Raw genomic sequence first — 23,073 nt, 5'->3', positions numbered from 1 at the left:
AACAGACAACCATGTTAGGTAATAGAGGGTGTTGTGGTAGCCATTGAATAATACACTTCCATATCAGGTCAAGACAGTGTAATGTCAATATACATGATTTATTTGTCAATTATACATGAATAAATCCAAAGACCGAGGAACAAAGAGAGAGACAGATGGGTAGAGGGAACACACCATACAATTCTATAATCAAATAAGAGTTTAAAAATCTAAGAATGGACAGAGAAGCTGGAGTGCTTCTACATATGCACAAAGAGATCCTGTAGAGTCTCTGGCATATGGGAAATTCTCATTATATAAAGAGTAAAGGATGAATAAATAAGTATAACTATATATGTGAACCAGTATTATCATATGTAAAACTTTTGGCTGCCTACCTAAATTTCTATGGACATCTCTTCTCAGGAAGATCTTTCCAAGTGTCCGTGTAATGGTTGATAAAAATGCAATCCCATGTTCATGAAGAATGATTGATTCATAAGGATATTTTCTTCATCTGACAAACAAACTTCTGTTTACCACTACAAAGGGCGTCATTCCAGCCCCAACCAGAATATGGATGATTTATTATAACACATTGTTCGTTGTCACTGCTGGGCTCACCTGGGTGCCAGAACCTGGAAGGGAGGAAAGAGCATCAGGTGTTTCCCACAGTGATGCTGGGAAAGAGAAAACAAGAGTAAGCAAGCCTCAGGATGTGGTGGGAATTTGTGGAAAGCAGATTCAGGTGTGTACAAATCAACCGTTCTCCACCACCCATGTCTGACGTGTCCCTGGAAACAGGGCCGCTGCACTCAATATTCTCTTAGCTTGTTACTTAACTGTTCTCCCAGAACACATCCCAGGGGCTACTTCATCCCTAGGTCTTGGTACCTGGCGACTGTCATTCCATGTACTTATTTATATGTTGAAAAGGTCTCTCATTCTCATGCTGTAATTTTTTTTTTCATTTTACAGTAGTCTTATTTTAGAGACTGGAGAAATACTTAAAATAGTTAGATTATCTACTTATTTCTGTAATCTAGGGCAAGTAATTTACTTCCCAGGATTCCTACTTTTATTCTCTGAAAACTAAGAATAATAATAACATTACTACCTATTTCTCACAACAGAAGTCAGGATAGAATATGGGAACATACTAAGATATTAGAGTTTTAAAATAATTACATAAATATGACACATAAAAATATGAGATTGAGGGCTTTTGATTTAAGAGAAATAATCAGTTATGATCTTGACATTAATTTTTATTATACATATAAATAAAATCTGGAGAGATGGCCCAGATATAAGAGTGCTCACTGCTTTTTCAGAAAACATGACATTTCTGATTCCAACACCCATATTGACGGAGTCATACCAACTGTGACCTTAGCTGCAGAGAATCCAGCACCCACTTACAGGCTTCATAGGGAACCCACATATATATGACACACAGAAAGATATAGATATACACACTAATAAAAATAAATTAAATCCTATTGTTTAATATAGGGAGAGACTGAAAGCATAATAAAACCCACCATGGTGTAGCACCTTGGTTGGTTGACCTGGGTACTTATTATGCTACACTCTTCAAACTCAGTTTCCTCATGTGTCCTGAGAATGTCAATGGCTTGTGTCTCACAGGACTCCTTGATGAGGAAATGGGGATAAAAGTAACTCCGTCCCCAGCACTCACACCAGGAGTGAGCTGTTTTAGTTTCATAACCAACAGCCGAAACACCCTAAATTCTTCTCAGGCTACAGGACCCAGGACTCCTCTAGGTAACTCTGGACTCACGTGGCACTTTCATTGTATGGTGTCTGATCAACCCATCGCCACTGTCGGTGACCTGGATCCGAAAGGCCAAGATAATAAGCAGCTTTAGGATCCAGGATCTTGGTGATAAAATCCTAAGAGGAAAGAGAGATACAGCATTCAGCCTGGTTGGAGTGTTTCTTTTTCTGTTATAGAATTTGTATAAGATCTTTTAAAAATTATTTTAACCATAAAAAATTATAGGTCCAATATGATGCACATATGCAAATATTTAATAATCAAATCCTATTCCTCTCACTAGGCCCTTAAATATTTCTGAAATTATAGATTAATACACAATAATTATGCTTTTTAGAGGTACTCTGTGATATTTTGACTGACTTATTTCTGGTCACACAGAGATAAAAAGACAAAGAAAGGATCAAGGAATAGAGGAGCCACCCCCACCCCAGGAGTGCCATCTTCTCTGGCTGACCAGGACACAAAGTCATCACTCAGAGGCCTGATTTCCATGACATTGGAAACAATCTCTGTCCATGATAATAATGAATTCTCAACTCAGATTCACTCCATCTTTTCTTCCCCAACACCATTCTTGAAAGTTGTGCATGAGAGAATTTAGCAGATTTAAACATTCTCCATTCATAACCTCAGATATTTCATTTCTTATTGTTGGCTGTGACTCTCCTGATTCGATCCCCTTTCCCTGTTCAGCTCTGTGCCCTCCTCTGTTAGGCAGTGGGTACTACAGGAAGCATTAGAGTGCTGAAATTACAAACTGCTCTTTCAAGCAGAAACATTTCATCCTTCCCTCCACCCTCAGGTGTTGCATTTCTGTTACCATGGTTCCTTGTGGGTTGTTCAGCTTCACTGAAGCAGGGACAAGGGGTAGAATGCCAAGGCTGAAGCAACCTTTCCAGCTTCCTGATGGAAAGCTTTCTGCCACACCAGCAACACCCATGTCAACAAAACTTTCTCTTATTAAAAAGAAACAGACAGCAGGCCAGGTCCAGGCCCCACTCTCTCCCAGGATGCACCTGCTCCTCCTGGCTGTGGATCACCATCAGATGAGCACCCATGCTGGAGCAGTTCTCCTCACTCCCACTCCAAGATGCCGAATCAGTGGAAATGTAGTAGCAGTGGGAACTAAATAGCTTCCAATCCTTTGGGCAACAGCTCCAGACTTTGTGTTTGGACGAGAAAGGAAATGTAAGTGCAAGATGAAGCCATTTTAAAAGCTGCTTGATGTGGAGAGCACATGGAATCTGGGACTCCCCAAATCTACAGATCCAGCAATGAACCTCTCACAATTCAGTTGCCAAGCACTCTGGTCTACCTCTATCTACACTAATATCAGGACCCTGTCGTCGTGCTATGGACACCCAGACACCAAGGACTTAATGCCAAACTGTCTGTGTCTCTAAATAATAATTTAGTTCTTGATATAACTCATTATACCAAGAACCAGAAAATTTCATAGTTTTATATGTTGTATTATATAATACATGTCAGTAATCATGGTAGCAAAATTCAGACAATTTTTAAGTTAATGATGATAAAAATACTTCACAAAAATATTACAAAGATTCTAGAAATAAATGTAAAATGGAATGCCTTAAGAAAGTAAAAGAATATAAAAACCCAATGTGTGTAAATACAACTTTTTTATTTTTGAAAACATCATTTTAATCATTGCATTGTTTTTCATTATAGTCATATATGGATATATTTTAAACAGATCCATTTTTTGCCAGTTACTTAGGGCGTTGCTTTTCTTTACACCCCTATTAAGAATAATAGCAACAGATCAAGTTTGTCTACACTAGTTAATTGTGTCCCAGGGAAATTTTTAGAGAATAAATGGGGGTCAAAGGATGAAATATGTTGTAAGTATAACACCTTCTTTCTGTAATAATGTGTTTTTCCATTTCATAATTGAAAAAAATTGATAGAATAGTCTTTTTCAAATGCAGTACAATGGAGTGACAGAGAAATCAGGAGAAACAAAAATCATAGAAATTGAATTGAATAACAGAGACAAAACAGAAATAAATAAACAAATACAGTCTTCCTTCATGATCCTTAACTGTCTATACCAAATAAAGAGAGGTATAAAATATGTGAAAAATAAAGCAAAGAATTGAGAAGCATATTGTGGCAGATACACAGAGTTAAATTCACGCACTATTGTATATCCCTATGTGCTTGTATGGATACAAAGAATGTCAGAGATGAGAAAACAATCACAGAACAGAAGGGGATAGAAAGAACAGCCAGAGCATGCAGTGTTCAATGAAGAACTAAGAAATTACATTTTTAGTGGTAAACGTAAACAAGGCTCAGACGACAAAGACTATTGTGCACCATTTTGAAGAACTTGGATAGATATAGACAGATACATTATTCTGTCTCTTGAGAAACCTAACCCAATATTTCACCATATTGTGGGTTACATGTAGCAACATCCCTTCAAAATTACAATGTGTAAAATGGATTATTAAAAAAATCAATGTTTTACATATAATTAAAATTTAATTATATCATTTTCCCTCCAATCCCTGCCATGTTCCCTCCTCCCTCTCAAATTCATGGCCTATTTTTATTGCCCTAAGAGCTATGGGTAATTAATGCCTGCTGAGAGAGGGAGAATTAATCTCCAGGGATGAGTCTCCTAATTGGTTATCCAATACCAAGTGGTTAGTCTTAAAAGGGTAGACTTTTATCAGCCAGAACACAGCATAGCAAGATGCAGTCAGACTAGGCGTAATCCCTCATATCAAGGTTGGTCAAGGGAACCCAGTTAGAGGAAAAAGGTCCCATGAGTAGAGGAGGGCCGCTCTTTTCTAAAGGGAAATGGAGGGACAGAGGATCTAGGGAATAGGGGAGGTAGTGGTGGCTGGGAGAAGAGGAGAGACAGGAGGCTGCAGATGAGATGTATTGTATTAAAGAAGAACAATTTTTTAAAAAATAAATAAGAGATTCAGATGATGAAAAAAGGTACACTTTTAAATGCTGTTCCGTAAGTGGATCATCAGGCAATAACAGTCTATAATTATTTGTATAGTTTAGACCCTGTGTACTATATAATTAAACTAGCATTTCACACCTGTCAATTCCTCTCCAAAAATAATTACTCAAATTTTAATATAGGAATATCCTGTAATATATCAGATCAGTCATCCTCAGAACTAACATTCAGATCATTTAAAACAAGTATCTTTGGAAAACTCATCCCAACCAAGAGAAAACTGAAGAGATGTGACAGCTAAATACAGTGTTGCCATCCCAGATGAGAGTCTAGTAATCGTGAACTTCAGTCAGTGATGACGTCAGTATTCACTCGCTAGTTGTAGCAACCACATTTGCTTATAAAGATGTTCATATAGGGGATAGTGTATGTATATGTGGGGTAAAAATGGTATCTTTATATCACATGAAATTGTCTATAATTTAAAAATGTTCTCAAGGAGTCTATTAATACTTTAAATAATTTGTATTCATGACACAGTGCTTCATCATTTTATTCAAATTATATGTGTGTATATATGCAGATATATACATATATTTTAAAGATTTCTTTATTTATTATGTATACAGTGTTCTGCCTGCATGTATCCCTGCATGCCAGAAGACAGCACCACATTTCATTACAGATGGTTGTGAATTACCATGTGGTTTCTGGGAATTGAACTCAAGATCTCTGAAACAGCAACCAGTGCTCTTAACCTCTGAGCCATCTCTACAGCCCGTGTGTGTGTGTGTGTGTGTGTGTGTGTGTGTGTGTGTGTGTGTGTATGCTGAGTTAAAAAACAGCAAGTGTGCAGAGATGGTTCAGGAAGAAGCAGAAGCTAAAAAATTTAATACGATAGAACTCTTTTCACAAACAAGACTCATGTAGACAAATGGAGGCATACATATCAGACTTTCTGGTCTGATCTAGATGTACATGTGGACTCCACGTCTCAGTATGTGCCACCTGGGAATCTATTAGAAATATCACACAACTCAGGCAGACATCCCCTACTCAAGTGCAAACCACAGCAGCCAGGAGAACCAGTAGGCAAACTCAAGCAGCCTCAACTGCTGGACCAGAGACCACTAGGCCACCAGAACTCCAGATAGACTTCCTGCCCCAGAACTTTCTCCACTCTCATAGTGCACTTCAGACACTACCCCCAATCGCTCCTCCCCTAATCAAAATGTTCCATTCCCCAATTCAGATGAAGAGGTCATGCTCAACAAGAGGCCAGTCCTCAGCTGGGGAGAAGAACCTCTGTTCAACCATAGGCCACACAGAAGAAAAGACCAAAAAGGAAAGAGAAACCAAGAAATAAAACACCCACCAAAGATAAACTTGATACCTAGTCATAAAATCACCCCAAACCCAGATGCCTGGGCTAGAGGAAGAATGCAATCAACAACAGCCATGGTGGTATGTCACCACCAGAGCCCAGCTGTGCTACGACAGCAAGCCCCGCATATCCCAACACAGTCAAAGTACAAGAAAAAGACCTTAAAACCAACTTTATACAGGTGAGAGAGGTCCTTAAAAAGGAAAAATGAATGAACTCCTTAAAGAAATCAAGAAAAACACAAACAAAAAATTGGAGGAAATGAATAAATCCCATAAAGAAAGCCAAGAAAAAACAAACAGTTGAAGGAAATCAATAAAACTGATCAAGACCTGAAAATGGAAATAGAAGCAATAAAGAAAACACAAGATGAAGGAATTCTGGAGATGGAAAATCTAGGTAAGTGAACTGGAACTACAGATGCAAACATAACCAAGAGAATACAAGAGAGGGAAGGGAGGATCTCAGGCATTCAAGATACGACAGAAGAAATAGATACTTCAGTCAAAAAATATTAAATCTAAAAAATTTTTGACATGAAACAGCTAGGAAATCTGAGACTCTATAAAGAGATCAAACCTAAATATAATGGGAATATAGCAAGGAGAAGAATCTCAATTCAAAGGCACAGAAAATACTTTCAACAAAATCATCCAAGAAAATTTTCCTAATCTAAAGAAGGGGATGCCTATAAAGGAACAGGAAGCATACAGAACACCAAATAAATTGAACTAGAAAAAAGTCCCCTCACCACATAATAATGAAAACACTAAGCATATAGAACAAATAAAAATTATTAAAGACTGCAAGGGGAAAAGACCAAGTAACATATAAAGGCATACCTATTAGAATTACACCTGACTTCTCAGTGGATACTAAAAATGACAGAAGGGCCTGGACAGATAAACTGCAGATTATAAGAGACCATAGATGCCAGCCCTTACTACAATAGCAAAACTTTCAATCAACATAGATGAAGATATAATATTTCATGATAAATTCAAATTCATATAATATCTATCCAAAACTCCAGCCCTACAGAAGGTACTAGAAAGAAAACTCCAACCCAAGGATGTTAACAATGCCCATGAAAACACAGGAAATAAATAATCCCACTCCAGCAAAACCAAAAGAAGGGAAGCACACACACAAACACACACCACAACCAAGAACAACAACAAAATAACAGGAATTAACAGTCATTGGTCATTGATATCTTTCAATATCAATAGACTCAACTTCCTTAGGAAAAAAAACACAGACTAAGAAAATGGAAGCAAAACTAGGATCCATCCTTCTGCTGCATACAAAAACTACTCCTCAATATCAAAGATAGACATTACCTTAGAATAAAGGGTTGGAAAAAGATATTCCAAGCAAATGAACCTAAGGAACAGCCTGGAGTAAGCATTCTAATGTCTAACAAAATAGACTTCAAACCAAAATTAGTCAAAAGAGACTGGGAGGGGCACTTCATACTCTCAAAGGAAAAAGCCACCAAGATGACATTTCAATTCTTAACAACTATGCTCCAAGTTCAAAGGTACCCAAGTTTGTAAAGGAAACAATACTAAAGCATACATCACACATCTACAAGGTTAACCCTTTCAAAGACTCCTAGTAATGGGTGATACGGAGCCTGAACTGGCCATCTCCTGTAACCAGGCAAGGCTTTCAGTGGTGGGACTGAGATTCCAACCCAGCTACAAAACCTTCAACCTATGCTTTATTCTGCCTGCAAGATGTGCTGGGGTAGAGGTGGCACAGAACTTGTGGGAGTAGCCAACCAATGACTGGTCCAACTTGAGGCCCAAGCTACAAGAGGTAGCCCATGCTGGACCCTGCCTGGATGGCCAGGAATCTGAAATGGGATGGCTCAGAGACCTTGGGCAGAGCTAAACATAAAACCAAAACAAACAAACAGAAGTCAATGAACTGATTTCTAACAACATTCCACTATACTCATAGACTGGTGGCTAGCCTATTTGTCTTCAGAGAGGCTTCATCCAGCAACTGATGGGAGCAAAGGCAGAGACCCAAAACCAAGCATTAGACAGAGCTTGGGCAACCCTGGAGAAGAGGCTGAGAAAGGATCTTAGGAGTTAAAGAGATCAAGGATACCAGGCTGCATATATGTTATGGTTGTTTGCTTGGTATTTTCTTGTGGGATTCCTAAGAGTGGGAGTGGGGGTGTCTCTGACTCTTACCTGCTCTTGGGATGTGTTCCTCCCACTGGGTTGCCTAGGTCAGACTTGATATGAGGGCATGTGCCTAGCCTTGTTATAACTTTCTGTGCTGTGTTTGGTTGACATCCCTTTGGAGACCTGCTCCCTTATGAAGGGAAACAGTAAAGGAGTGGATCTAGGGGAGAGAGGAGATGGGGAAGAGAACTGGGAGGAGTGGAGGGAGGGGAAACTGTGGCTGGGATGCAGTGTATGAGAGAAAAATAAACATAAAAGGAAGGAACGAAGGAAGAAAGGAATGAAGGAACAAAGGAAAGAACGAATATAGGGAGGAAGGAATGAATGAATGAAGGAACGAAGTAATGAAAGATTATTTGAAACCATTAAACTCTACAGCAAGCAAACAAACTCATAGGTGCTTTGATTCTTACCAGATGTTGGTGGATCGTCTTTTTTGCAGGTCAATTCTTTGTGAGTTATAACTTTGTGAGTTAAACTTAGAGCTTTTTTTTCTTCAAAAAGTTGAGAGTATTTTTGAAAATAAACTGTAAAAAAAAACCAGAAACAAAACCACACATTTTCATGAAAATATTATGGCTTTGACTGTCTACTTACTGGTACAAAGATCTACCAAGTCCCAATTACCTAAGTAGACAGAGCCTAAGATTCCTATCACCCCACAGTCAATGTAGTCCTCAGCCTCCTATTTGAAACCACAGGTACTTCCAGGACTCCAGAAAGACCATGATTTGAAAGGCAGGCAGGCCCACTGCCATGACTCTAAAGGGAGTGAGCCATACCCTTCCATGTTAACATGAGATGAAAATGCTAACTCTTGGGGGAGATGAAGCAGACAGAGATATTCATATTCGAGAATGTAAACTGCCTTGGCTTTGGGAGGAAAGGGGGATAGGTAATTCTGAGTAGCCCTAGGTTATTTTAGAATGTGAAATGAAAAGAACTCAACATGTATCTATGGAACACTGTTTTCTACCTTGAACTCTCCTCATTTTAACCAGCTTACTCCTCCACACACATGCTCATTCTCTCCTGGTTTACAGCTGAGTAGTTTTTCGCTACAACTGAATTTCTTTACCTACCTCCCTGAGTCTTGTCCTCCTTACCCCACCACTTTGGCTTCCTCCATTTCATTCACACCAGGTTTGAAATGGATCATCAATAATTCCCCAGGATTATTAGTTAGCCATCTTGCTATTGGACTCGATCTAGTTCTCCTCCTTAGCTCTTAAGATACTGCTCTGTCCTGGATTTGAATCACCGTTCTTTTGCCATTACTTCTTGTTGCTTTTTTAATAATCTCTTTTACCTCAATCCACCCTTTAAAATGTAACAGTCTTGTCACGATTCTTCCTCCTCATACAAAATCTTCCCCAGTGATGCCATGTATTGCTATGGTCTTGCCTGTTGCCTGTATGTGTGGGATTTTGTGCTCACTAAACACAAACATATTAGGTTAGACTCAATAAGCCCCAAACTGAAATCAACACGTGCCAACTAAACCTATAACTTATCCTAGATTGTCTACCTATTTGAATAACTTCATGGTTGCTGAGTTACATCATCAGAATATTAAAGTCACACTGTACTTCTTGGACCCCTTATTCCCTGGGTCTCCATATTCATCAGCATCTACTTCCTTGGTGTTGTGCTCTTTACCACTCAAAGTCGCCATGTCTCATGTTCTTCAGACACTCATCTCATTATCAGGTTAGAAATAGACCTTCTCATTTCTCTCTTTGTCCTAATGACTCTGTTTTCAGAGTCCTACAAAAGCACTGTCTATAACTTATGTTCAGCTACACCAATTCTCTATTTGAAATGTTGCAATGGTTCTCCATAGCTGTGATGCCTTGCAAAAAAAGACAACATTTAACTTCTGTATCCACACAACATTTCAATGTGATTTTGAAATTTCCCTGGTTAACAAAAAAAGAAAGAAAGAAATAAGAGAAGATAGAAAAACAGTGAAGTCTTCTGTGTGAGCTCTGTCCCAGATTCCTTTGGCTAAGAGAATTTGCAAAATCAACTCTGATCTGCTATTAAGTTAAATTGTCTAAAAGATTTATATATTTATTACATATAATGTTCTACCTGCATGTATGCCTACAGGCCAGAAAAGGGCACCAGATCTCATTACAGATGATTGTGAGCCACCATAAGGTTTCTGGGAATTGAACTCAAGACCTCTGGAATCTTTGAGTTATCTCTCCAGCCCTCATGTTAAAATTTTTGAGAGACCTGGTTCATGGTCACCCTCAATCTTGGAAGTCTGCAAGCTGCTATGTAAACAAGCCAGGACATCCTAAGGAACTATATAAAGGTGGCTTATACTGTTAGTCATCCTAGCTGGCATTCTCCTCTTAGAGGCTGAGGTGCCTGAACTGGTAATTGACCACATACACACGTTTAAGTTCAGCTAAGACCAGAGAAGCCACTCAGTGGAGATCAGCCTATACTGACAAACCACAGAAGCATAAGATAAATAAATCGTTGTCTTACCTCATTAAGTTTATGCTGATTTATTAAACAGAAACAATACTTGATAAAAAATTAAAATTTAGGAGAAAAACTGACTTTTTCATATTGGTGCACAACACAAGCTCTGCAAGTTGCTATGTTTACCTAGGGAAATGTCCTTTTTTCTTCACTTAGAACTGTGTACTTCAGTCATTCACGCTTCTGTCTCTCACCTCTGCGAAATTCTTGGTACACATAGTTCTAGACATAGACTCTTCTAGGAAATCTGTGTCAGCACAAGACTTCCTGGACAATGTTGGAGACACTAGTTCATTTTTCTTCATTTTTTTAGACACAGATTTTTACATAATCTAGGCTAGCTCCACACTTGCTGTCCTCCTGTCTCAACATCCTGAGTAACCACTGAACCTGGCTGGCACTGATTCATTGACTTTCCTCTAAGTTTCTGGAGAAAAGAGTCCATGTTCTTCCTGGACTCTGTCTGTTAGACACACTGTAAGACATACAGTAAATGGCGACTACTTGGTTCAAGTGAATGAGTAAAACACCCTAAATACACTAGTTTCCATGCATTTTAAATTTTTCAGAAATTCTCAAATCTTTGATGATTAGAAATCCACCCATTTGCTCAGTTGGCTTCTAGATTTCACGTAATCCTGGACAGGACAGAGCAATTAGTAATTAGCTAAAGAACACTTCTTGGATAATTTCTTCCTAATTACTTCTGGTCCACAAGCTTATCCCAAGATGAAGGAGTCCTATACATATACAGCTTGTATACACATATAGATAGGCTTCTAAATGCCAATGAGAAAACATAGATATGACCTCCTAGTCTAACAAAGACAATGCTCCACAGAGTTCACTCCACAAGCCCTCATACATTCATAAATGCACTTCAGTTTTTCTAATGAGATGGATTCCATTTTTTCCAAGACAATAGCTAAATCCAAGGACAGAGTAAAAGCCACAATGTAACCCCTTGAATTATTTCTCCCCAAACAACATTTCTTCCCCATACTCTGTTAAGTGCCGGTGCTACAGCAGAACCTCTCTTCACCTGAGGCAGACATCGTCTGTTGATTCATCTGGGATACGTACAGATAAAAGCAGCCAAGAATGTGATTGCCAAGAGCAGGAAAAGTGCCATCAGTGATATAAAGAGCAGCAAGGGGCGACCAGGCTTACTTAGATGAGGGGTGGGCTTCACTTTGGGAGCTGGAAGGAGAGCACATTCATCTCATGAGTGATAAGTTTCCCCCTTGTTTCTGCTTTTCCTCCCTCCCAGCCTCCCTATTCTCCATATCACATAATTACTAATAGTGTGACCATTTAAAATAATATAAAAATAATGTCCATTGTAAAAAACATCACAAAATACATAAAAGTACACACACTATTGAAATAACTGGTATTATTTTTTTGCAATCTGAAAAATAATTTGTATATATATATATATATATATATATATATATATATATATATTCACAAAAACACTTTGATCATATCATCCTTTTTTTTGGTGGTGGGAGGTGTAATGGGGTATGATCTCACTATGTAGCCCAGGCTGGCCCCAAATCCTCAGTGATCCTCCTGCCTCTGCCTTCGAGGTGCTGGAATTACACCACACTGACCCTTTCAGCAAATTTTAAAGGATGTATATATAGTATGTTTTCCCACATAACAACACAACATAAGTACTGCCATCTGCCTGTGACTTTCCTTTTACACTGTCTTGTAGGTACATTTTCACATCACCATGTTTTCTTGGTGTTCTTTACTATGGTTGTAGCACTACATATTCTAATACCTTCCAGACTGTCTGAATATTAAAGACTCATATACAATAAAAGGTAAATATTTCTAGTCATATTCCACTTCTTTAGCATATGGTCAGTCTGCTAGTCATTGACTCATGACTGGAAACCATTTGCTAGATGAAGATAAAATGTAGTGTAGAGCAACTGCCTACCGAGGGAGAGGCTCTGCTTTGATCTATAGTATAAAAGAAAAAGCTCCTTCAAGATAAGAGCTCCACACACAGAAACAGTTTTCATAAAGTTACAATATAGTGTCAAACATAGAGGGGAAAAGCTCAATAGTGAAAAGTATGATTTCATTTTATGTTCATTTTTATAAAGCAGGAAATGCTATATACAAGATATATACATGCAAGAATGCAGGATACAAGGTATAGCTTCTGTAAATGGCAAGAGCAAAAACCATGCCACGCAAGCTTTTGTTTCCCACTAGAAAACTCTACAGCCCTTGAAGTCACTCTACAAACAATTCAATCCCCTGCGACTCCAATGAAATCCCAGACATGAGCACTGAGAGGATTAGTAACCAACATCACCCAAAGTTTATTATTGACTCTTCCTTTATCCTTCCCCCTACAGTAAGTCCAGAATTTTTTTTTTACCTTTAGCAGAATCTGAGTAGGTGCCTGAGGATTTGGATTCATTCTTGAACTTCACTTCTGCATAGGTGATTTCTGAAGCCATGTCAAGAAGAGACCTGCCTCACTCAGAAATGCACCTCGTCTCCAGCCTAAAACTCGTGGTAAGTGAGAACCAGACACGGCAATAAATTGTCATATCACACAATTATATAGGAGAAGAGAGATTTCCAGATGTGATATCCCACATGAGAATGAGAAACCACAACACAGAATCACTCGGGCCACATACAGAGATTCAATATCTTAAAACAAGAAGATAAGAATTGTAGTGTCTGAACCTACTCAGCACGATATGCAAATACTATAAAGAGGGAACTCAAAGCAGGAAGGAAAGAAATAGGAAGGAGGGGAGAAGAGGAACCAAGCTGTAAGAGAACTCTGTCCTAAGACACTCCGCAGCAAACATAAGTTCATGTGCTTCTGTATGCAAACGTGGTTGCAGATGAACCAGACGACATGAGCAAACACTTAAGGCACGACAACATCCATTTTGACTGAACAGCCAAGTTCTGACACCACATTCTAGAGGACCATTGGCTCCTCACCATTGTGTGGTCTCCCACATCCCACTCAGCTGCCTCCTTGCAGGGGGAAGGCAATACTCACATCCTATTTCTTTTGATGCTGCTCCTCTGAGCTCTCTGCTTCCCACTGTCTTCATAACTCATTCATGGGCACTCTCCACTCACTGGGCCACTGGCCACATCCTGACACAGCTCTGGTTAGCAGCTGTGGGAGGAGGCTGTCTCTCTTCTCATGCCTCTCTTCCCTTGATCCCTGCACTGCTCAGCTGGAGCCTTGTGGGTTCACAGCACTGTTGGGAACAGTTGGGGCAATTAATGGATCACAATATACCAGAGGGAAACTAGCTGCTAATAATGGGATCATCAGCTGGGCAGTGGTGGCCCATGCCTTTAATTCTAGTACTCAGGAGGCAGAGCCAGGTGGATCTCTGTGAGTTCGAGGCCAGCCCAGGCTACCTAGAAGCACCCTGAGAGTTTTCAAACAACTCATAGATTATGAGGGAACTGCAAGGGCAATGAGCAGAGCTACAATCAAGTACAGCATGGGATCCCCAGGAAACAGTCCTTTGGGCTCTGCCTCTCCAAGGCTCACCTATCATGTTTACGCTGACCAGTGGGCAGTTTTCCATGGGCTCCAAAGCTGCTTGCTGTTCCTCTCATCTGGCCCCAACACCTCACTCTGTGTCCTCTATTTCCCAGCTGTTAATATTCATCAAAACTTTGCCCTCCTTTCACTTGAAGCTCCCTTCTTTTATGTGCATCACTAGCATGATCCTTGGATGAAACCCCTAGTACTGCTCAAATAGATTCTGAATCAACGTCCAATTTCTTTTTCCCTTCGTTTTCACATCTCTGTAAGAGCAAACTTCTCTAAGTCAGGTTTAATTTTATCATGTCCTACTTCAGATTCTTCAGATCTCCATAACTGTGGCACACTCAAAAACTGGACACACTTCTCAACCTTCCCTATATGGATATCCATTTGGACTATGCCTTTGCAGTTCCCTACAAGGAAACTGGCCTGTTTCAACATCACCTCATCAGAGCTGCCTTTAAGAGTTCTTTGGCTTCTAAAATACACAAAGGCAAATGTGTGTGCACTCCATGTTGGGCTTGGCTTACTGCCACCATCCATCCTGAAAGTCTGAAGTTGCCATGGGAAGCTGAGTTGAACTGATGCCTGACTCCATGAAAATGAATAAGTTAACCTAGGACCATGGGAATCTCCCAAGAGAGACCAGGCTCAGTAAAGTCACCAAGTATATTAAATAAATAGTTCAAATTAAACTACTAAATTTTAAGTTGGTTAATGATTCATCAACAGTTACTAAATAAACATTTAGAGGGGATACCCGTGTGATATGGTATGCACTGTTTTGTGATCTGAGTCCGCTTTTTGTCTGTCCCTACAGTTTCATACTTAGTTCTCCATGTAGCACTATACATGACAGTAATGTGTCTTATATTTGCCCATGTTTTCCATGCCCCCACATGTCTAGGACATTGCTGGCACACACAGGTCTAGGTGTCATCTGCTCCAAGCTTTTCTTAGCCCCCTGTGCTTACTTCTTACTTCTCACCTGCACAGCATTTCCCATGCAATTTTTAAAGCACTGGTTCACTTGAATATACTCTAAATTGAAGTATATTTAGTGGACTCTGAGACTGGGGACTGTAGATCTTTCTGGGCTCTCTACATGCTGACTAATATATAGTAAATTGATATTACTAATTATTGAATGAATGAATAAAAACATCTACATAAAATATAATTTATGCTTTTTAGTTTTTGATGAACTTTGAATGCCAATCTACAAAGAAATCCACTATTTTCTAAATTAGCTTTCATGTCTCATACAATCTGGAACAAAAATAAATGATTAGAAGGAACTCCATTGGAGCACTGTCCCTGGAATAGCTCTGGCCATCTCTTCTCATCGCCCTGCTTATTGCAAATTGCAAATATCTGTGCATCCAATGGATCTGGCCTCTAAATGCTGCTGATGAGAAAATACAGATTCATCTTCAGTACTGGAGCCTAACACAGATGTCCCAGTATTTCACCCAGTAAAACACACACATGCTTCTCTAGTGAGAATGAATGACTTTTACAGAAGAGTTATTCTGAAACAGAGGGAAATTCCCAATGTATCCTATTGCCCAGAAAGTGTCTCTCTCGGGTTTCTGCGTCACCATCTGTCTAATGAGTCACTTTCCTTCTCTTGTTTACTTGTCCCACTGTTAGACTTACTGATCAGAGCAATGGAGGATAAGGTTGTCAACAGCAAGAAACAGATTGTGAATGAGGTGAGGAGGACCTTGGAGAATCTGTAACAACTTTCATGACTCATGGTCTTCTTTTGAGGAGCTGAAAGACAAACCAAATTCATGTCTTCAGCTCTGTTCCTATTTCCTCTTCTTTCTCCTATTCTACTCTTTTTGTGCATGATAAACACTAAAAACATGATGTTTGAAATAGCAGGAAAATGCAAATAGGAAATAATCATGTTAGTTATAGAAACATTACAATATGTACAAAATCCCTCATTCCTGATGTTTAGAGTACTCATTGTCCTCAGGGAACCCCACAGACGAAGAGGCAGAAAGAGTGTAAGCACCTGAGGGGATGGGGACACCAGGAGATCAAGGCCCTCTGAATCAACTAAGTCAGGCACAGAGAAGTCACAAGAACTAAAGCAGCAAGCACAGGGACAGCACAGGTCTGCACCAGGTCCTCTGCATGGCTATTGTAGCTTTCAGCTTAGTGTTAGTATGGCACTCCTGAATGTGAGAATGGGTGGGTCTTTTGACTCTTCTTCCTGCTCTTGGGGCTCTTTTCCTCCTGTTGGGTTGCATTGTCCAGCTTCAATGTGATGATTTTTGTGTTATCTTATTATAGTTTATTTTGTCATATTTGGTTGTTATCTACCTCCTAGATGTCTGTTCTTTTCTAATGAGACAGAAAGTGAATGGATCTGGAGGGCAGGGTTAGTGGGGAGGAGCTTGGAGGAGTAGAAAGAAGAGAAACTATAATCAAGATACATTGTATGACAAAAGAATCTATTTTCATTCAAAGAAAAAAAGAAAATAATATTTATGATAAAATAAATAAATAAGAAAAAATGTTGTTGGCCATCCTTCTCAAACAGATGCAAGCTACCCAAAGGTCCTCAAGACCCAGGCTGGTGGGAAGATAGCCACTGGACCACCCAGCCCCGTATGTCACCATGCAGGTGGGTCCCATTATGATGAGCAAGTATGTGGTGGAGAAATGAGAGTGAAAGAGAAGCGGAGTGTTTCACGTGCTGTGAAAAGAAACACAACTGAAGAAGTGAACTCGAGGAGGAGTCGGCTAAGGTGAGAGGCCTTCTTGCTACCTGGGCCATGGTGATTTCCAGGACTAGCTGCTGCTAAGAGCCATGTCTGGGTTATAGACCTAACATGGCCAGGGTCTATATGGCCATCTATGGCCCATGTTGCCTCCAAAGTCCACAAAAATGTCTAGTGTCTGGAACTGCCATCAGTGGCCATGTAGTGGTTCAAGAGCCATGTAGCCACCAGAATCACACAGATCTTGGTGGGTGGCTAGTGTTGCCACCTGGGGCCAAGGTGTTGACCAGGGCTGGGCTGCTTCTGAGTGCCATGTATGGGTCCATGGCTCTACAGTAGCCATGGTCTGAGTCATTGTCTGTGGCTTCTGTTACCACCGAGGACCATGTGATTACGTGGAGTCTGATTGGCCACCTGGAACCATGTTGGTGCCCAGGGGCCATGCTGCATCCAAGGCCATACAGGTCTAAGGGGCACATACTGCTATCTGGTGCCATGGTGACATCTGGGCCAGGGTTGCAGCTGGGGGCCATATCTGGGTCCACCACACTGCTGCAGCCAGGATCTGTGTTGATATCCGTGGTTCCTTTTTCCATGAGAGCCATGTGGATCCCCAGGGTCTGGACTGCCACCTGGTGCTGTGTTGGTGTCTAAGGGCTGTGCTACTACTGAGGCCATGCACATGTGGGTGGCCTGCACCACTACCTGGGACCATATTGACGTCCAGATCCCGGGGTGCTGCAGAAAACCATGTCTGGGTCCATGGTCCTACTGCAATCAGGGTCTGTGTTGAAGACTGTGGCCCATGTGGCCACCAGGGACAACTTGGAAGTCTGGGATCTGGGATGCAACCTGTGGCCTTAATGGAGTCTAGAGGCCATACTGCATCCAGGGCCACACAGATCTAAGGGACATATACTGCTATCTGGTGCCATGGTGAAGTCCAGGCCAGGGCTGCAGCTAGGGGCCATGTCTGGGTCCATGGCACTGCTGCAGTCAGGGTCAGTGTTAATGTCCATGGTTCCTTTTGCCATGAGAGCCATGCTGATTCACGGGGTCTGGGCTGTCACCTGGTGCCATGTTGGTGTCTAACGGCTGCACTATTGCTGAAGCCATGCAGATGTGGATCCAGGTTGTCCTACTGGTCAGACATAGCATCTCTCCAAAGGACCGTGGGCCTGACTTGTTTCAGAGGGGCCCAAAATCCTTCTGCAGCACAGAGGCCAGATGTAACCATTAACAACTCCTTTCTTTCTAAAGGGATGGACTGTAATTTAAATGGAGCTGATGCTTTTGGGTGAGAAACTTCCCCAATAATCTCAGTAGGAGATGAAGCAAAGCATGGGAAAAGGCCTCCATGTTATCAGGACTTGATGGACAGGCGTTAGGAGCAGAGGGAGCTGGAGCAGGAGTTGGAGGACCAAAACCAGCACAGGGAGGAAGAAGGTGTCAACTTTATCACAGAAACACCACATAATATATATTTAGGGTCTTTTTTTGTTTGTTTGTTGTTAGTGTTAGTTTGGCTTTTTTGATTTTTGATCACTTTTATTCTTAATTTTAACTATGTCACTTATATCTATTACTGTTTTTATTTCTTTTTCAAAGCTGGAATGCATCACTAGGAATTTTTTTTTTGGTCCCCTTGCATCTAATTTTTCCTAAATTGTTCTTTCTAAGTAGGACCAAGTTCTGGAATCCAGATATCCCTCTTCAGGGAGAGAAGGCTGAAGTTTGCTAATGAATTGCTGTCCAAATATAGTGATACCCAAGAACTCAAAAGGGGAGAGAAGGAAACAGGAAGGAGTGGGAAAGAGGAACTAGGCCGTTAGAGAAGTCTGCCCTGAGACCTGAGCTCTCTGCTCTCTGTGCAAGCATAAAGTTCCACATGCAAATGTGGTTTCGAGCAAACCAGACCACAAGAGCAAACACTGAGTCACTGTAGGTACCACATCATTTGGACTGAACAGCCAAGTTGTGATACCACATTCTAGAGGCCCATTGTCCCCTCACCATTGTGTGGGCTCCCACTTCCCACTCAGCTGCCTCCTGCAGGGGGAAGGCAAAGCTCACATCCTATTCCTTCTGAAGCTGCTCCTCTGAGCTCTCTGCTTCCCACTCTCTTCATAACTCACTCATGGGCACTCACCACTCACTGTGCCACTGGCCACATCCTGACACAGCTCTGGTTAGCAGCTGTGGGAGGAGGCTGTCTCTCTCCTCATGCCTCTCTTCCCTTGATCCCTGTACTGCTCAGCTGGAGCCTCATGGGTTCACAGCACTGTTGGGAACAGTTTGTACAGTTAATGAATCACCATATAGCAGAGGGGAAACTTAAACTTGTTACTAAAAATGGCATCATTTGAGTTCCTCCCGCAGGCGTCTTCCAGCTCACACCCTCATGCTCAGCCTCCAACTCTTCCAAACACTTCCCTTCTTGTAATCTCCTCTAGCTACTCCCATGTTTGTGGTGATATATTGTGTATCCTAACAAAATTTGTCTGAAGACCAGAGGGCAGAGACAGCCACTAGATTAAGCATAGATGCCAGGCAGTGGTGGCACAAACCTTTAAACCTAGCACTCAGGAGACAGAGATCCATCTGGATCTCTGAGTTCAAAGCCACCCTGGACTACATGAGATAGATTCAGTCTAGAAGAGACACAGAGCCAGGCAGTGGTGGCACACACCTTTAATCCCAGCACTTGGGAAGCACACATGCCTTTAATGGCTGGCGGAGAAATGTATCTAAGGAATGAGGAGACAGGAACTAAAGACTTTTTCAGGTGGAGCCTTTCAGGTGAGGACTCAGAGTATTTTAATCAGAGGATTCATGGAGTTGGTGATGTGAGACATGGCAGTGGCTTGTTCTTTTGTCTCTCTGATATTTCAGCATTTACCCCAATATCTGGTACCATTTTTTTTTACTAATAAGACCATTTAAAGATTCGAGCAACACATGTTCATATACATAACAAGCAAACATCATGTGCATGAACACACACACACAAACACCCACACACCCCACACACATACACGCTTTACCCATGCCTGGTCTACCCTATTCAAGGAAGCTCCTTTCAACATTATGAGCCTCTGAATCCCAGTCCACTATGGAGCCAACACTCTGCACAGATGCTTCCTCACTATGCAAGGGTGTCTTCCTCACTCCACACTGGTGTCCTCCTCACTCCACACTGGTGTCCTCCTCACTCCACACTGGTGTCCTCCTCACTCCACACTGGTGTCCTCACTATACACAGGTGCACTCCTCACTATACACAGGTACACTCCTCACTATACACAGGTGCCTTCCTCATCTTTCCAAATTCCCAGTTCCTCCATCAGGACCCTCTCCTCTCCTATTTGCAGGTCTGACTCCCCACAGGAAGTGTCCTAATGAGTTGATACTCTCCTCACCATGCTGGAGCACAGACTCCCTACAAGTGACCATTCCGTAGCATAGCTGCCCTCCTCACCTCTCAGGCTCTGGTGTCTCACACCAGACTGCTGCTTGGAGACTCTCTCCTGAATCCAGACACTTTCTCACCAGCATGCTGACATTCCCCTCTCTTCTTGGGCTCCAGTTCTGCTGTCAGATTAGCTTTCTGCATGGTGAACCAGACCCTGGGCCAGACCATTGCTGCCCCACACCTGACCCTTCCACAGACACCTGTCTTACCCTCCCATTCTTTATTTAGTAAGTTACTAAGTAACTGAGGTACTGCAAGGAAAGGAAACCAGATATGACAGAATATAAAGTCAATCAGAGCAACACATTCACATACAGAAAAACATCCCCAGCATTAAATCTATTGACCATTTCCATGGTAATAAATATGCCTACACACCACTTCACTCCAGCCACAGATGCTCAGGGGTTTCACTCTCTCAGCAAAATACATTTCTCAATTATCATATCCCACATACACTAGAATAAGTCACAGATCATACCAATATTCAGGCAGCTTCCAACAACAAATATTTCTCATTTGTGTATATCCTAAGGATCTGGCTGTGGGTCACTGTAATTCTGTTCAGCTTCTTTCCACATTTATATTATTTGGGAGCCAGGATCATAGAGAATAGCACTTTTTTGTAAATTGAATGTGTATTAGCCTCCTGTATTTAGAGAATCAGATTCATTCTCATTCTATGGGCCAGTGAAAGTCATCTGAACAAACCAGCTAATTGGGGTTGAAAGCATACTCTATACAAAGGAAGATGGGTGTGAGGCATTGAAATAGTCCTTTTATAGAGGATTATATAAGCACTTAGGAACCAGCATAGCATCTACACCTAATCCCTTTACTGTTTACTTAGGAGATGTCTTGTTACTAGGTTTCAAAATGAAGCATCAGTCCCATTGGCTGTGGTGATATTGTGTTCTCCAATATATTGTGCACCCTAATAAACTTATCTGGGGTCAGAGAACAGAAAGGCCACTAGACAGACATAGAGGTCAGAAAATGGTGGCACTCACACCTTTAATCTTAGCCTTCTGGAGGCAGAGCTCCATCCGGATCTCTGTAAATTTAAAGCCATACTGAAAAGAGCCAGGCATGGTGACTCACACCTTTAAACCCAGGAAGTGATGGCAGAAAGCAGAAAATTATATAAGACGTGAAAACCAGGAACTAGAGCCTGGTTAATCTTTTAGGCTTTGAGCAGCATTTCAGTTGAGATCCATTAGGATGAGGACTCAAAGACTTACAGTTTTAGGAAACAGGAGCAGCTGAGGAATTGGCAAGGTGAGGTGATTGTGGCTTGTTCTGCTTCTCTGATCTTCCAGCATACACCCTAATAACTAGCTCCAGGTTTGTTTTTATTAATACGACCTTCTAACAATTTGTGCTACAATTGACAGAAAAGAGGTACCATTGCAACACAAGCATAAAATACTTAAACTTGCTAGATAGATGGCTCAGGGGTTAAGAGCACTGACTGCTCTTCCAAAGGTCCTAAGTTTAATTCCCAGCAACCACATGGTGGCTCACAACCATCTATAGTGGGATCTGCTGTCCTTTTCTGGCATAAAGTCATACATACAGATATAGCACTCAGGTGCATAAAATAAATAAATACAATACTCAAACTTATGCTTTACTTACCTCTGATATTGAAGCAAACTAGTGTCATATGGGTTTAGTGTTGGGTGTGTGTCATGTACAATGTGGGGTCTGTCATGAAGCAGTGTGGGAGTGCTTGGGGCGATAATGGTTCATCTTCTCCTGTTCACTTACATCTGCAGTCATATCATTTTACACGCGACTTTCTCTGGACTTCTAACCAGTTCATGGGAGGTTACCTGCTGTAGGATGTCTTTCTGTAAACTGTGAATATGGTTTGCTCTCATTGGTTGAAAAATAAAATTGTTTAGCCAATAGTGAGGCAGAATAAGGCTAGGTGCAACATTCAAACTGAAGATGGAGATGAAGAAGGGTGGAGTCACAGCAGATGCTATGAGCTGCTGCCAGGAGAAGCAAGATGTGAAAGAAGAGGTGATGCCATGAAGCCACATGGTAATGCATAGATTAATAGAAATGGGCGGAGTTAAGTTTTAAGAGCTAGCAAGCAAGATACCTGAGTCATAGGCCATGCACTTTGCAATTAATATAAGCCTTTGTGTGTTTACTTTATAAGCAACTGCGGTACCAGGTGGGAGAATCATCCAGAGAAACCTCTGACTACATTTGGGTGCCCAATGTGGGGCAAGAGTTTCCACCTAAAACCTGAGAAAACTTTAAAAAAGCATTCTAAAGTGGAGCCAAGAATAGCTGCCTAGTTTGTGTCTCTTATGCAGGCCATGACACAGTGGCATTTGAGCTTGAGCACAGCATGGCAGATTCCTGTCGCTGTATTCAAAGGCATGTCTAAGTTGCTCAGCACACAGTGCGGTGGATTTAGCTTTTGCTAGTATAAACAAACAAATGAAAAAGGTTTCTGGGCTTGCATACTGCTTG

General features: G+C 41.1%; 1 protein-coding gene across 2 annotated transcripts; it reads right to left on the bottom strand.

Annotated features, from left to right (window-relative positions):
* Positions 1–79: 79 nt before the first annotated feature.
* LOC102905478 (C-type lectin domain family 4 member A-like) lies at positions 80–13,724 on the bottom strand. Of its 2 annotated transcripts, none has more exons than XM_076567946.1 (6): positions 13,219–13,724; positions 11,985–12,014; positions 8,729–8,842; positions 2,800–2,945; positions 1,784–1,896; positions 80–617 (listed from the first exon to the last, which is right to left on the bottom strand). In XM_076567946.1, the coding sequence occupies exons 1-6, from the start codon at positions 13,298–13,300 to the stop codon at positions 476–478; spliced, it is 627 nt and encodes a 208-aa protein (XP_076424061.1). In that variant the 5' UTR covers positions 13,301–13,724; the 3' UTR covers positions 80–475. The 2 variants fall into 2 exon arrangements, with proteins under 2 accessions (XP_076424061.1, XP_042125972.2); XM_042270038.2 differs by having other exon boundaries at positions 11,898–12,014; positions 13,219–13,713.
* Between the last annotated feature and the right edge of the window lie 9,349 nt (positions 13,725–23,073).

The sequence above is a fragment of the Peromyscus maniculatus genome, chromosome 3 (assembly GCF_049852395.1).
Source record: "Peromyscus maniculatus bairdii isolate BWxNUB_F1_BW_parent chromosome 3, HU_Pman_BW_mat_3.1, whole genome shotgun sequence".
In the NCBI taxonomy this organism is placed as follows: domain Eukaryota; kingdom Metazoa; phylum Chordata; class Mammalia; order Rodentia; family Cricetidae; genus Peromyscus; species Peromyscus maniculatus.
Note: the sequence above shows the minus strand (reverse complement) of the source record. Positions and strands in the feature narration are given on the sequence as shown.